Source organism: Melitaea cinxia, chromosome 25 (assembly GCF_905220565.1).
Source record: "Melitaea cinxia chromosome 25, ilMelCinx1.1, whole genome shotgun sequence".
Lineage (NCBI taxonomy): Eukaryota > Metazoa > Arthropoda > Insecta > Lepidoptera > Nymphalidae > Melitaea > Melitaea cinxia.
The window spans coordinates 5742805-5757268 of NC_059418.1; the positions used below are offsets into that span (position 1 = coordinate 5742805).

At 45.3% G+C, this 14464-nt stretch overlaps 1 protein-coding gene across 1 annotated transcript; it reads left to right on the plus strand.

Annotated features, from left to right (window-relative positions):
• Positions 1 to 2238: 2238 nt before the first annotated feature.
• Positions 2239 to 4644, plus strand: LOC123666054. The gene has a single exon (XM_045600262.1). It carries the CDS (start codon positions 2239 to 2241, stop codon positions 4642 to 4644), a length of 2406 nt encoding a protein of 801 aa, XP_045456218.1.
• The last annotated feature ends 9820 nt before the right edge of the window (positions 4645 to 14464 follow it).

Below are 14464 nucleotides of genomic sequence, written 5' to 3' on the forward strand. Positions count from 1 at the left end.
ATGCTTAAAAGTTGCTGACTGGTTTGTTATATTGAATTCATAATTTTGAGTTAATATTAGTCTAAAACTTTGCTTTTATTTCTTCTTATATTATTACTTAAGTTGTTTAAGATTTGATATTTAATTTAAATTGGTAATAGCTGTTGTCTTATTGAAAAATAACTTGTTTTCTTTTTTTTTGTTTCTTATTATTTGTTTGTGTACCTTGTGCCTTTGAAGATGACTTCAACCGCATTCACTGTTGTCCGTGAGTCATGTTCGGGAATAACAACTCACCTCAGATGGTTCAGCTCAGCTGCCGCTTTGGTGAATAGAGAGAATCGCACGGAGGCCTTGATGGACAGGTACGAGAAATGCCCTGCTCGACTTCAACAGGTGGAGACTCTGTACCAGCGCTTCCTTCTACATCTAGAGGATGTACCTATGGAGTCATTCCCGAAGGAGCGACGTGATCAAGTCCACGAGGACTATGTCCAAATTATGGATATGGCTGACGACATTGCCCAACGCACGCGTGAGGTCTTAGCCTCGCGTGCCGGAGTACCGCCTACCAGGGCCCCTTTGAAAACTCCCGTGGGCCTTTTGACGAAACTGCCTAGCTTGGACCTTCCACGCTTTGATGGTCGTTTGGACAAGTGGATGGGGTTCATTGGCCTATTTGAGAGCCTCGTGGACTCGAGGGAGGATTTGGGCCCCTCTCAAAAGTTGGCCTATCTGCTCTCCGTGCTTGATGGAGAGGCGAGGGGCTTAGTGCAGCATCTCCCAATATGTGACGGGAGCTATGAAGTTGCACGGTCATTGCTCACCAAGCGCTATCATAATCAGCACTGTCTGGCCGATGCCCATATTGACCAGATTATGGACCTTCCCATCGTGAGCAATGCCCCCCAGTTGAGGACTGAGCTGCTCAACCCCCTTTTAATTGCCACTAACGCTCTCAACCGCTTGGGACTGCCGGTTGCCCAGTGGTCTTATTTGTTGCTGCGCATTGTACTTAAGCGGCTGCCAGTGTCCATGAGAGCACGTTTTGAACAGGAGCACGCTAGGGATGAGGCATCTCCTCTCCCTACTTTTGACCAGATATTGACGTTCTTGGAGAACGAGTGTCGCATGGGTGACGTTATGGTCGCCGATGCGCCAGTGGGACCATCAAGCCCTAGGCCCACCAATCAACGGCGCACTGCACAAACCACGCCAAAAGGAAAGGCGTCCCCCAGCTTTGCTGTCGCGCAGGCCGCACGACCGGACTGCCGATTTTGTAAGTCCCAGGGGCACCGAACGGCGCAGTGCCAGGAGTTTGTAGCGCTGCACGTGGCCTCTCGTAGGCGGATTGCCAAGGCCCGAGGCTGGTGTTTCTCCTGCCTAGGGGACCACTACCAGCGCGCCTGCCCCGACACGCACCCGTGTCCTATTTGTGGAGGGCAGCATCTGAAGGTGCTGTGCGCCAACGCGAATGGCCGTCGCGACCACCCGGGGTCGCCTTCGGGCGGGTATGTGAGTGGACGCCGGGAACAGTCCCGCATTTTGGAGTCCGGCTCACCTCCACCCCGCCGCGCAGATTGTGCTGCCGTAAATCGCCAGCATGGCTCGGTGCGCAGCCCCACGGGCGGGTATGAAAGAGGGCCTCGGGTTCAAACCCGTACCTTTGTGTCCCCCTCGCCCCCACTTTCCCCGCGTGGCCAAATAAGGTCACCTCCGGTCATGTACCGCGACTATCGTGATGCACGTCCGGTACGTTTGCCGTCTCCCCCTTTGGCGAAGCGTCCCCGTTTGGAACCGCGCAACCCTCGGTACGGACGCTCCCGGCGCTACGAACTGCCGACTATGGCTCGTGGCAGTCGTCACCGAGAGGGGGTCGAGTTCCGACCTTTACCTCATTTTGACGCGTCGGCACAAGACAGCGGCGTTCGATCGCCGCCACGCCAACATTAGGATGTTGGCGTCTGCCCTCGCTATGCACCGCCCCCTTTTGAGACCGTCCTCTTGCCCACGGCTCATGTCAGGGTCTGGGGACGGACGGGCGCCTCGGTTGTAGTCCGAGCGATATTGGACACAGGCTCACAAGGGTGCATAGTCTCGTCTTGGTTGGTAGGGCAGACTGGCCTGAATATTAAAAGATATTCAGATGTAATTAGAGGTGTCGGAAACGCCCCTGTGGCCACAGTTGAGGGACACGTTTGGTTTGAGTTCTCCCCCTCAAGTTCTCCACGCCCGACGCTGGGATCGTCAGCTATTGTGATGGAGAACATCTTGGGCAGTCACCCGCAAGTTCGTTTGTCTGCGCATGCGGTAAAACTGACCGCCGATTTGAACTTGGCTGACCCTCAATTTGACCTACCTGGCACGGTCGATTTGTTACTTGGTGCCGATGTTCTAGGCAAAATATTGCTTGGCAAGGATCGTGTTTTGCAGCCAGGTGGCTTAGTAGCCCTCCGGACCATATTTGGATTCGCATTGATGGGGCCTGTATTGAGGGCTCCCCCTCCTACCGAACTTGGAACGGCCTTGATGGTGGGCTGCGCTCTCTCTGACGCAGTGCAGAGATTTTGGGAAGTGGAAGAGCCACCACAAGCGCCCCGCTCTGATCCGGAACATGAGGACTGTGAACTGTTCTACCAGAACAACACTAGCTACCTCCGTTCTGGCCGGATCATGACAAGATTGCCCTTTCTCGCCGTACGGCCGCCCCTTGGAGACTCGCGGCCTACTGCAGAGAAGCGTTTGTTGGCAATGGAACGCCGCATGAGCAGGGACCCGCTACTCAAAGAGAAGTATATTGACTTCATGCGGGAGTATGAAGATTTGGGACACATGTCTGTGTCAAAATTTGATTGGCGCTCGATGGAGCATTTTTTCCTCCCACATCATGCCGTCATAAAACCATCAAGTGGTAAGCTGCGCACAGTTTTTGATGGTTCTGCGCAGACCACATCGGGAGTGTCCTTGAACCAGTGTCTTCATCCTGGTCCCAAATTGCTTAAGGACCTTTGTGATGTCATTACACGGTTTCGTCGTCATCAATTTGTTTTTGTGGCTGACATCAAGATGATGTTCAGGCAAACGGTTATTCACCCTGATGATCGCCGATACCAGTTGATATTGTGGCGGGAAAACCCGCAAGATCCCATGCTTGTCTACGAGCTCAACACGAACACGTACGGGCTGCGGTCTAGCCCCTTTTTGGCCATACGCTCGCTTCGGGAGCTCGCAGATCGAGAGCGTATGTCGTTTCCTCGCGCTGCCGCCATTTTGAAGGAGGATCTATATGTCGATGACATATGCACTGGCGCGTCCACGGAGAGAGAGGCTCTCCTCTTGCGTGACGAGTTGATTGGCATCCTAGCCTCCGCAGGATATGAGTTGCGCAAATGGATCTCCAACTTACCTGCGCTTTTGGATGGGCTTCCGGATGACCACCAGCAGGATCCTCACCTGTTTGAGAATCGTGGCAATCCTACCATGATGACAGTACTTGGAATCCAGTACAGACCAGTTCAAGACATCTTCACATTTAACGTCGACTTGGATTCGCCTCATACTTGGACGAAACGACTGGTTCTGTCGACTGTCGCGAGAACGTTTGATCCCAATGGCTGGATATGCCCGGTCATATTCTGGGCCAAATGCTTCCTGCAGAGACTTTGGACTGCAGGTCTCGGATGGGACGAGCCACTCCGCGAAGCTGTTTTGGAGGATTGGCATTTATTTGCTTCCTCATTGCCTGCTATTAATAGAATATCGTTACCCCGTGCTATGATTCCGCCAGGAAAGCATACTGCGTCCCTTCATGGGTTCTCGGACGCTTCGGAACGTGGGTACGCAGCAGCCGTATATTTACGCACCGTGACCATGGATGGTCAGGTGAAGGTGTCATTGGTCATGGCGAAGAGCAAGGTTGCGCCTCTTCGAACCGCCTTGACAATTCCTAAGTTAGAGTTGTCGGGGGCGGCCCTTCTTGCTCGCCTCTTGAATCACGTCATGTCAACGTTATGCCCGTCAGTTAACATTGCCACGGTCTATGCATGGACTGACAGTCAAATTGTTCTGTGTTGGCTGAAGGCGTCAGTCCACACCTTAGAGGTGTTTGTAGCAAATCGAGTCTCTCAGATTCAGAAATCGGAGACCTCGTTGATTTGGAGGCATGTGCCTGGCGAAGCCAACCCTGCTGATTGTGCGTCACGGGGATGTATGGCTCCCCTTTTGGTTGAGCACTCCCTGTGGTGGGGACCAGAGTGGTTGACTAGGTCAGAGCCTAATTGGCCGCGAACACCGGCCTTGGATACTGTCGCATTGCCTGGTTTGCGAACGCTTGCTATTGAACGGCAGGACCGTCCGTTCGACCCAGACTTCCTATTAAATCGCTACAGCTCATTGGACAAATTGTTGTGTGTCACCGCTTGGATAAAGCGCTTCATAAATAATTGTAGACACCCACAGAACAAATGTTTGGAGGCGTTCTTATCGCCACAAGAGCTCCAGGATGCTCTTTTTCATTGGGTTCGCTCTGTGCAAGAGGCACACTTTGAAAATGAGATTAACAAGATTTATTTTGAGAAAGGGCAAATCCAAGCTGTCCGGGGCTATTTGCAAACTGAACCCCTTCTTGGACAGTGCGGGTCTTTTACGAGTCGGAGGGCGTCTTAGGAACGCAAACATCCCTTATGGATCTCGTCACCCCCTCCTGTTGCCCAAGAATGGCCACTTGGTTAATTTGTTGGTGACTGATCGTCACATCAAGAACTCCCACGCCGGCTGTAATGCCTTATTGGCCATTTCACAGCGAGAATTTTGGATTTTATCGGCCCGAAGGACTATCCGTAGTGTGGTCTTTCGCTGCATGCCTTGCTATAGGCTCAAGGCCTCTACCATGCAGCCTATGATGGGTGACCTGCCTTCGGATCGGGTCACAGAAACAAGGCCCTTTGCTGGAGTTGGTACGGACTTTGCAGGTCCCTTTTCGGTTAAGACCTCGACCCTCAGGAACAGTAAAATTGTCAAGGCTTATTTGTGCGTTTTTGTTTGCCTATCTACCAAGGCGGTACATTTGGAACTCGTTTCAGCTCTCTCGACAGAAGTCTTTGTTGCGACGCTAGATAGGTTCGTGTCACGACGAGGACTACCGACCTTGATTCGGTCGGATTGCGGCACCAACTTCAAAGGCACAAACAATTACTTAAAAGAGATATATGATTTTTTGTCGTCTAATGAGACTGAAATTGCGTCTAGACTAGCTAGTCGCAGAATAACTTGGAAGTTCAGCCCCGCGTCATGTCCCCACTGGGGAGGAATTTTTGAAAGCGTTGTAAAGGTTGCCAAGACACATTTGCGACGAGTAATTGGCGAGTCTATATTGACATTTGAAGAGCTCGCAACTGTGTTTTGCAAAATTGAAGCCGTTTTGAATTCACGCCCGTTGTGCCCGATCTCTTCAGACCCCAACGATTTGGAGGCCCTCACACCGGGTCATTTTTTGATTGGACAGCCACTGAACGCCCTGCCGGAATACCCCTTTGTTGATGTGAAACAAAATCGTCTCTCGCGTTTTGAATTGATCCAACAACTCACCCAGAGCTTTTGGAAGCGTTGGAACCTAGAGTATTTGCATATTCTCCAGCAGCGCGTTAAGTGGACTGATAAGACTGATCCACCTCGTGTTGGTGACCTCGTACTGGTTAAGGACGCTAACTCACCGCCACTGTGTTGGCGCAGGGGGCGCATTCTCAACCTTGTCTTTGGAGCAGATGGTGTACCCCGTTTTGCTGAGGTTCGGGTAGACGGTTCGGTTCTGAAGAGAGCAGTATCAACCTTGTCGCAACTGCCAATTGATTAGCGGCCAGGTGGTCCTGGCCGAGGCGGGTAGATGTTATAAACCAAACCTGGCAACACTAAAAATTGTATAATATCTATGGCCGCGCTGAATCCGGCGCATAGGCTGACACTTCCGCTAGCTAACGTTGTAAGTTTTGACCGTTCCGAGAGAACTCGCTGCGCTTTTGTTGCTAAAAACCCTTTTTGTAACGTGATTACGTTCGGTTTAGATATTTTTGAGTGTATAATTTGCTTTGTGTACGATTTAATTGCTAACTTGATTTATAAGTAATCGGCCTGATTGCAACTGCTAAGTGCGCCAACACGTGCTCAAATAATTGTTTGAAACTTGTGTAATTTCATTGACTTGATCATTGCTTGAACTATTAATGTAAGCTTATATGTACTTGATAAGTTTGGAGTGACTCAGTGTTGTATAATTTGCAACCCCTCGTTGGAGTCCCACGTCACTCATCGACGGCTTCGTGATCTGTTGGGCTTGCCCTCTTCAGATAAGTATAAATCAATTAGCATTTGATTTGGTTGGCCAGCTTTATCCTTTGTTAGTTAGATTTATACTCAGGGCAACGTCACCTATGAAGAAACTTCAGGTAACTTTGACTTAATTATATGTTTAGCTCTGTGTTATCGCAGACAATTATGTACATCCCTTTTGTCCTGTGTCAACTTCCACTGCGCATCTATTGAACTCCAGGATGGATGATACAAGTTTGGTCCCAAAGTTTGAAAAGTCTGCTTAAAAAAATATTTATTAATTAAAGGCAAGTGTCCGGGTTCCGTACAGCTAGCTAGGCCCTCTTAGTTTTGAGCCTCGAGGCATTATGGGAAGAAAACGAAATTTTTAGGGATTTTGGGACTTTGGTCGAAATAGAAATCAAATTAAAGTAATTAAAAACAACATTTTACGTTATTGTTACATCATCTGCTGGAGATAGAAATGTTTATACAGGATGTCCCAAAATGTAATGATAAGCGGAATTCCAGAGATAGGGCACCCCTTGGGGTCTCCGAATCACTCCTATGTATGTTCAGCGATTTTGCATAGTTTTCGAGTTATGAATTTTTTTATATTGTTTTTGAGAATTTTCCCCCTGAACAACTTTAAAAATTTCTAAAAAAAAATTGAAGACTTTTTAGAATTTTTGTTTTTGTATCTAAATAGTCATGAGCTGTAGCTTCCCGCTTAAAAGATTCAGCTTCTTAACTTTGATGGAAATTGTGAAAATCTATCTTTCTCGTTTTTTCGTGTGCGTGTCGTAAAGTGCAAAGGCAAGCAAGCGACTGGCCACTGAGATAATAGACCAACATTCGCATCGCACTACCGTACCCTTCCCCGCGCCTCATCCCTTTATGATGGCTTAACAATACTTACAATTACAAACAATGAAGCTTTGGTTGTTTTTTTTTTCAGTTATAGCTGTGTTTCTAAATAATTTGTCACGCATATGTTTTATTGTAAAGCCATTATGATTTGTATAGTTTCTAAAGTAGTGATAAGCGGAATTCCAGAGATAGGGCACCCCTTGGGGTATCCGAATCACCAAAGCAAACACAAAAGCAACTACCCAAAACAGAAAGACGTAAAACAATTAAGTAATGGTACATGTGAACAGAGTTATAAGAAATAATAGTAGGCGTTACAAAAAGAACTGAATACAAAGCTATAATAAAATAGAGATCCGAAGTAATAAAAGTAATACAGTTTCGTAAAGTATTCGAAGTAATAGTTTTCGAAGTATGCTATTGTCCCTGACGGTAAACAATAGAAACTATACAGAACATAATGGTTTTACAATAAAACATATGCGTGACAAATTATTTAGAAACACAGGTAAAACTGAAAAAAAAAACAACCGAAGCTTCATTGTTTGTAAGTATTGTTAAGCCATCATAAGGGGATGAGGCGCGGGGAAGGGTACGGTAGTGCGATGCGAATGTTGGTCTATTCTATATTTTAGTGGCCAGTCGCTTGCTTGCCTTTGCACTTTACGACACGCACACGAAAAATCTGTATAATCTATAATTTATCTACTAAATAATTATTCGCCGTCTTTTTGTGCGGCGACAGCGAAGCTTTACACGAGTTTTTTTCCGTTTTAAAATTGGTTTTAAAAGTATATTAATAAATATTATAGTGATAAACTGTGTACGAGATACAGACTACTTGGTTAGTGTTGTTAAATATACATCTAGAGCAAATTAAGAAATTGACTCTATTACAAAAAAATGGCTTTTGCGTCTGTGTTAGATTTTATGTGCGAAAACTTTTTTGAAACTGTGATTGCTGTCGTGTTATTTTTTAAAAACAAACACGAACATTGGTGTACTGTGTCGACTGTCAAGTAAGTTTTTAAATTTTTCTGCCTTAGCATTATGTGTACATATTGTTACGTGTTAGGGTTCGAAGGATTTGGAGAGAAAGACCTGGTGACTCTTTAGGAGACTTTATTCACTAGCACTAGGTCCAACACAAAGCACTAGGTTCACACACTAAGCACTAAGTTCAAACACTAAGCACTCACGATGTCCTCAGTCGTAGCCAATGTCGTAGGTTTCGCTGGTATCACTCTTGATCACTAGTTTTTCACTCTTGAAGTCGCCACGAAGATCGCTCAAACTGAACTGAACTCGCTCGCCTCGCTGCGGCTATTAATATCGGCCGAGACGAGGCCCAGACCATTCTGGAAAGTTCGCGCATGTACCCGGTTTTCGAGACTATACTTCTATATAGTTCGACAGTTGTTCCTCTAACGCCATCTAGTATGAGTAGAGAGTTTCATGCGGTCTCCTGTCTTTGCGTGGTTTCAATGATTGCCGCTAGATGGCGCTAGTTTCTTTGTGTGTCCTTAACACTACTCCCCTCTTAGAGATGCTCGTCCCGAGCATCGTTGTTACTGCCATGGTAACGCGCCAGACGGTCTATGTGCACCACTTTGAATGTCCTTCTTGGTTGCTTTTGAATCCTGTAAGTCACATCATTCAGTCGGGTAACCACTTTGTATGGACCGTCCCACTTGGTCTGCAACTTTGGCGATTTCCCTTTCCGGCGGGTTGGGTTATGCAGCCACACCAGTGACCCTTCCTTGAAGCCGCTCGTGTTCGATTTCCGGTCGTATCTGGTTTTCATGTTCTCGCTTGAATGTAACCCATTTTCCCGAACCAAGGCGTGTATATAGTGCATTTTTTCCCTTAAATCGCTGACATAGTCTTGTACGGTATTTGGTCCCTCCGGTGCCCCTCCAGTCAATAGGTCTACTGGTATTCGTAATTCTCTACCGTAATTGACACACGCCGGGGTAGCTTTTATGCTCTCATGCTCGGCGGTTCAGTACGACAGAAGGAAGAGTGGTATATACTTGTCCCAATCCTTTTGTTTTTCGTCTACCAATTTCGCCAAATGGCTGCAAGGGTCTGGTTAAATCTCTCAACCATTCCATCAGACTGTGGATGGTACGCAGTGGTCCTCGTCTTATGCATACCCAAAATTCTGCACACTTCCTGGAATACTTGCGATTCGAAGTTCCTGCCCTGATCAGAATGGATTTCTAGAGGCACACCAAAGCGACATATCACTTCTTCGACTAACTTAGAAGCGACTGTTGTAGCTTCTTGGTTTGGTATGGCGAACACTTCGGGCCATTCGGTGAAGTAGTCCATTACGACCATAAAATACTTGTTTCCCGATTCCGTTACAGGAAATGGCCCCGCTACGTCAACTGCAATTCGTTCCCACGGTGCACCGACGTTATACAACCACAGATTCCCACGGCTCCTGGTCTGTGGTCCTTTTACAGCAGCGCAAGTAGTACATTTGCGGCACCAATCCTGTACATCATCTCGACAATGCAACCAGTAGAATCGTTCTCGCACTTTTGTTAACGTCCTCTTGACACCTAGATGACCTCCTGATACGCCATTATGTATTTCACGGAGAACATCTAGTACTCTCGTTCTAAGGACAATTATCTGAAGGTGGAACTCTCTGCCGTTAGTCTTCTCCCATTTCCGGTAGAGTATTCTGTTTTGAAGTATCAGACTGTCCCATTGAGCCCAGTACGCCTTAGTGACAGCGCCAGTGGGTGCAACCTCACTCCAGATTGGTTTTACGTCACCCCGTTTCTTCCATGTGATGATGTGCCGAAGGTCGTCATCTCTTTCTTGAGCTTCCCTTATAGCATCATTCTCCCAGAGACTCAAAGGACTTGTTCTCGTTAGCTTTAATGCTACTTCATTAGATTCCTGCTTAACACAATGTTTGCAGACTTCAGAACACTGCCTTCGTGAGAGTGCGTCGGCATTCCCATGCAACATTCCGCTGCGGTGTTTCGTCTTGAAGTCATACTCCTGATCCCGGGCAGGAGGCGACGCCCTTTGCTTCTTCAGCTCCTCTATTGTTCCTCGATCCTTTTCATCCTTGCTATCTGGGTCTTCTTTTGCGGACAGTTGAGCTGAAGATGGCCCCTCTCGCCGAACTTGTAGCACATGACTCCAGAACTTTTCTTCGTAGGAGCCTTAACTACCTTGACTTCCTCAGAGACCTCGCGGATCTTAGGGGTCTGCCGTATGTCAAGGCGAACAGCCTCGACCTCCAAAGCATGCGCCAATGCTTCCTTTAACGAGGTGGTGACGAAGCGTTACTGCAGCTCTGACCTCCAGGTCTTTGATTCCGTCGACAAATGCTTGAACATTATTCGTGTCTACCATCTTGGTGTCTGCTCCTGGGTGTGACTTCCTAACGAGTTTTTCAATTTCCAACGCCCATTGTTGTAGTCCTTCTCCTGGGCGTTGAACTCTGTCACGCAGTTGGGCACGGAACACGTGCTCCAGATGTCGATCCCCGTATCGGGATTCAAGTGCCTCCATCAAGCCGTGGAACCCGTTTCCTGTATGTGGCAGTGCTTCCAGAACCGACAAAGCTTGCCCTCTGAGCGCAACAGTGAGAGCGGTCAGGCATTGTTCTTCCGTCCATCCGTTGGCAGTAGCAACAGCCTGGAATTGTCGACGATAAGCATTCCACGAAGAAGTGCCGTCGTATGAAGGCACTTTCACTTTTGGTCCTTGTGCCAGTCCGGTAGTTTCACTAGACATCGCAATTCCCATGGATTCAAGGCGTACTACTCTCTTTTGTAGTTCAGTGAGGCCGGTTTTCACATTTTCAAGATCCAATCCTAACCCGGTAACTCGTTCTTCCACTACGTCGACATCTTTTCGAAGCTTAGTCACTGCGTCACTAACATCTTTTATAGCCCAAAGCGTTTTTTCTTGGAGCTCTTTTTGTTGCTCTTGTAATTCTTGCAAAACACCACGAATTTCAGCCTTTTGTTGCTCTTGTGATTTTTGCAAACCACCATGAATTTCAGCCTTTTGTTGCTCTTGTGATTCTTGCAAAGCACGAATTTCAGCCTTTTGTTGTTCTTGTGATTCTTGCAAAGCACCACGAATTTCAGCCTTTTGTTGCTCTTGTGATTCTTGCAATTTGAAACTTGTTTGCTCTTGTGATTCTTGCAAAGCACGAATTTCAGCCCTTTGCAGCTCCATTAATTTAATTAAACTTGCTAATTAATTGAAGAGCCACTTGAGAGTCTGTAGAAGCTACGGTGTCGCTGGTGGGCGTGGTAAGCTGGGCGGATCCAGTGGGCGGGGCTTCAGACAAAGTGAGCGGGGCCTGAGCCTGAGTAGGCGAGGCCTGCGTCCGAGTGGGTGGGGCTTGAGCCCGAGTGGGCGGGACCAGGGGGGCGTGGTCAGTGGGCGGGGCATGATAGGCGGGCTCAGTGGGTGGGGCTTGGTCCACGGTGGGCGGAGCTTGGTCCCCAGTAGGTGGGGCCTCCGCAGCTCGTTGTGCCCTTGACCTGACACCCTTGAAGTCCTTGAAGTCTTCTCTCGGAGTCAATGGCATCTCCAAATCTCACTTCCGACACCAGTTGTTACGTGTTAGGGTTCGAAGGATTTGTAGAGAAAGACCTGCTGACTCTTTAGGAGACTTTATTCACTAGCACTAGGTCCAACACAAAGCACTAGGTTCAAACACTAAGCACTAAGTTCAAACGCTAAGCACTCACGATGTCCTCAGTCGTAGCCAATGTCGTAGGTTTCGCTGGTATCACTCTTGATCACTAGTTTTTCACTCTTGAAGTCGCCTCGAAGATCGCTCAAACTGAACTGAACTCGCTCGCCTCGCTGCGGCTATTAATATCGGCCGAGACGAGGCCCAGACCATTCTAGAAAGTTCGCGCATGTACCCGGTTTTCGAGACTATACTTCTATATAGTTCCACAGTTGTTCCTCTAACGCCATCTAGTATTGAGTAGAGAGTTTCATGCGGTCTCCTGTCTTTGCGTGGTTTCAATGGTTGCCGCTAGATGGCGCTAGTTTCTTTATGTGTCCTTAACAATATTTTTTAACCGACTTCAAAAAAGGAGGAGGTTACTCAATTCGACCGTATTTAAATACATACATTTTTATGTATGTTCGGGTATAACTTCGTCGTTTATGAACCGATTTTGATAATTCTTTTTTTTATTGGAAAGGAGATTATCCTAAGTGTGGCACCATGATAAGGAAACCAGAATCTGATGATGGGATCCCAGAGAAATCGATGGAAACCCGCGAAAATCCTTCATAACTTTTTTCTGGGTGTACCGATTTTGATGATTTTTAATTAATTCGAAAGCCGATGCTTATCATGTAGTCACATTTAAATTTCATCGAAATCTGATTACAACTTTTGGAGTAATCTTTAATAATGCGTATTTACTTGACTATTTTTTCGTTTATCTACGTTGTATTACTTGTCGATGTAACTGAAGTCGGTTTTTTTTTCGTTTGCCAGCAAACACAATTATTGAAAGAATGTTTCACAAAAATAACTGTCTTATCAATAAGTACCTGTTTTTTTAAATATATGTAACTAGCTTTCCGCGCGCGACTTCTTCCGCGTGGTCTATACCACTCTGTGATAACGTATCATTCTCGTGGTGATAGAATTTTTAAAATCGATTCAGTGTTTTTGATTTTTCCTATGTATAATTAGTATAGATAAATGTTTCATTTCTACCAATAATATCCTTATCAGCTATTAATGTTAAATTGCTTTCCAAATATTTGTCTAATGATAAGCCTTAATGTACTTGTGTCTCAACTCTGTTTTAATTGATTTATAATTACATACAATTATAGTTAATTGTGCTTATTTGCAATTAGAGATATCTCAAAAATTACTGGTGTGAGCCTTCGGCCTGCCTAAAAGTTCGGAGCTTTCTCTAAAAATCATAAATACTATTACGGTCGATGTCGGTTCACTTAAAGAGAGACAAAAGCAACTACCCAAAACAGAAAGACATAAAACAATTAAGTAATGGTACATGTGAACAGAGTTATAAGAAATAATAGTAGGCGTTACAAAAAGGACTGAATACAAAGCTATAATAAAATAGAGATCCGAAGTAATAAAATTAATACAGTTTCGTAAAGTATTCGAAGTAATAGTTTTCGAAGTATGCTATTGTCCCTGACGGTAAACAATAGAAACTATACAGAACATAATGGTTTTACAATAAAACATATGCGTGACAAATTATTTAGAAACACAGGTAAAACTGAAAAAAAAACAACCGAAGCTTCATTGTTTCTAAGTATTGTTAAGCCATCATAAGGGGATGAGGCGCGGGGAAGGGTACGGTAGTGCGATGCGAATGTTGGTCTATTCTATATTTTAGTGGCCAGTCGCTTGCTTGCCTTTGCACTTTACGAACGCACACGAAAAATCTGTATAATCTATAATTTATCTACTAAATAATTATTCGCCGTCTTTTTGTGCGGCGACAGCGAAGCTTCGTTTTGAAATTGGTTTTAAAAGTATATTAATAAATATTATAGTGATAAACTGTGTACGAGATACAGACTACTTGGCTAGTGTTGTTAAATATACATCTAGAGCAAATTAAGAAATTGACTCTATTACAAAAAAATGGCTTTTGCGTTTTTGTTAGATTTTATGTGCGAAAACTTTTTTGAAACTGTGATTGCTGTCGTGTTATTTTTTAAAAACAAACACGAACATTGGTGTACTGTGTCGACTGTCAAGTAAGTTTTTTAATTTTTCTGCCTTAGCATTATGTGTATATATTTTTAACCGACTTCAAAAAAGGAGGAGATTGCTCAATTCGACCGTATTTAAATATATATATTTTATGTATGTTCGGGCATACTTCGTCGTTTATGAACCGATTTTGATAATTATTTGTTTTGTTGGAAAGGAGATATCCTAAGTGTGGTACCATGATAAGGAAACCAGAATCTGATGATGGAATCCCAGAGAAATCGATGGAAACCCGCGAAAATCCTTAATAACTTTTTTCTGGGTGTACCGATTTTGATGATTTTTAATTAATTCGAAAGCCGATGCTTATCATGTAGTCACATTTAAATTTCATCGAAATCTGATTACAACTTTTGGAGTAATCTTTAATAATGCGTATTTACTTGACTATTTTTTCGTTTATCTACGTTGTATTACTTGTCGATGTAATTGAAGTCGGTTTTTTTTTTCGTTTGCCAGCAAACACAATTATTGAAAGAATGTTTCACAAAAATAACTGTCTTATCAATAAGTACCTGTTTTTTTAAATATATGTAA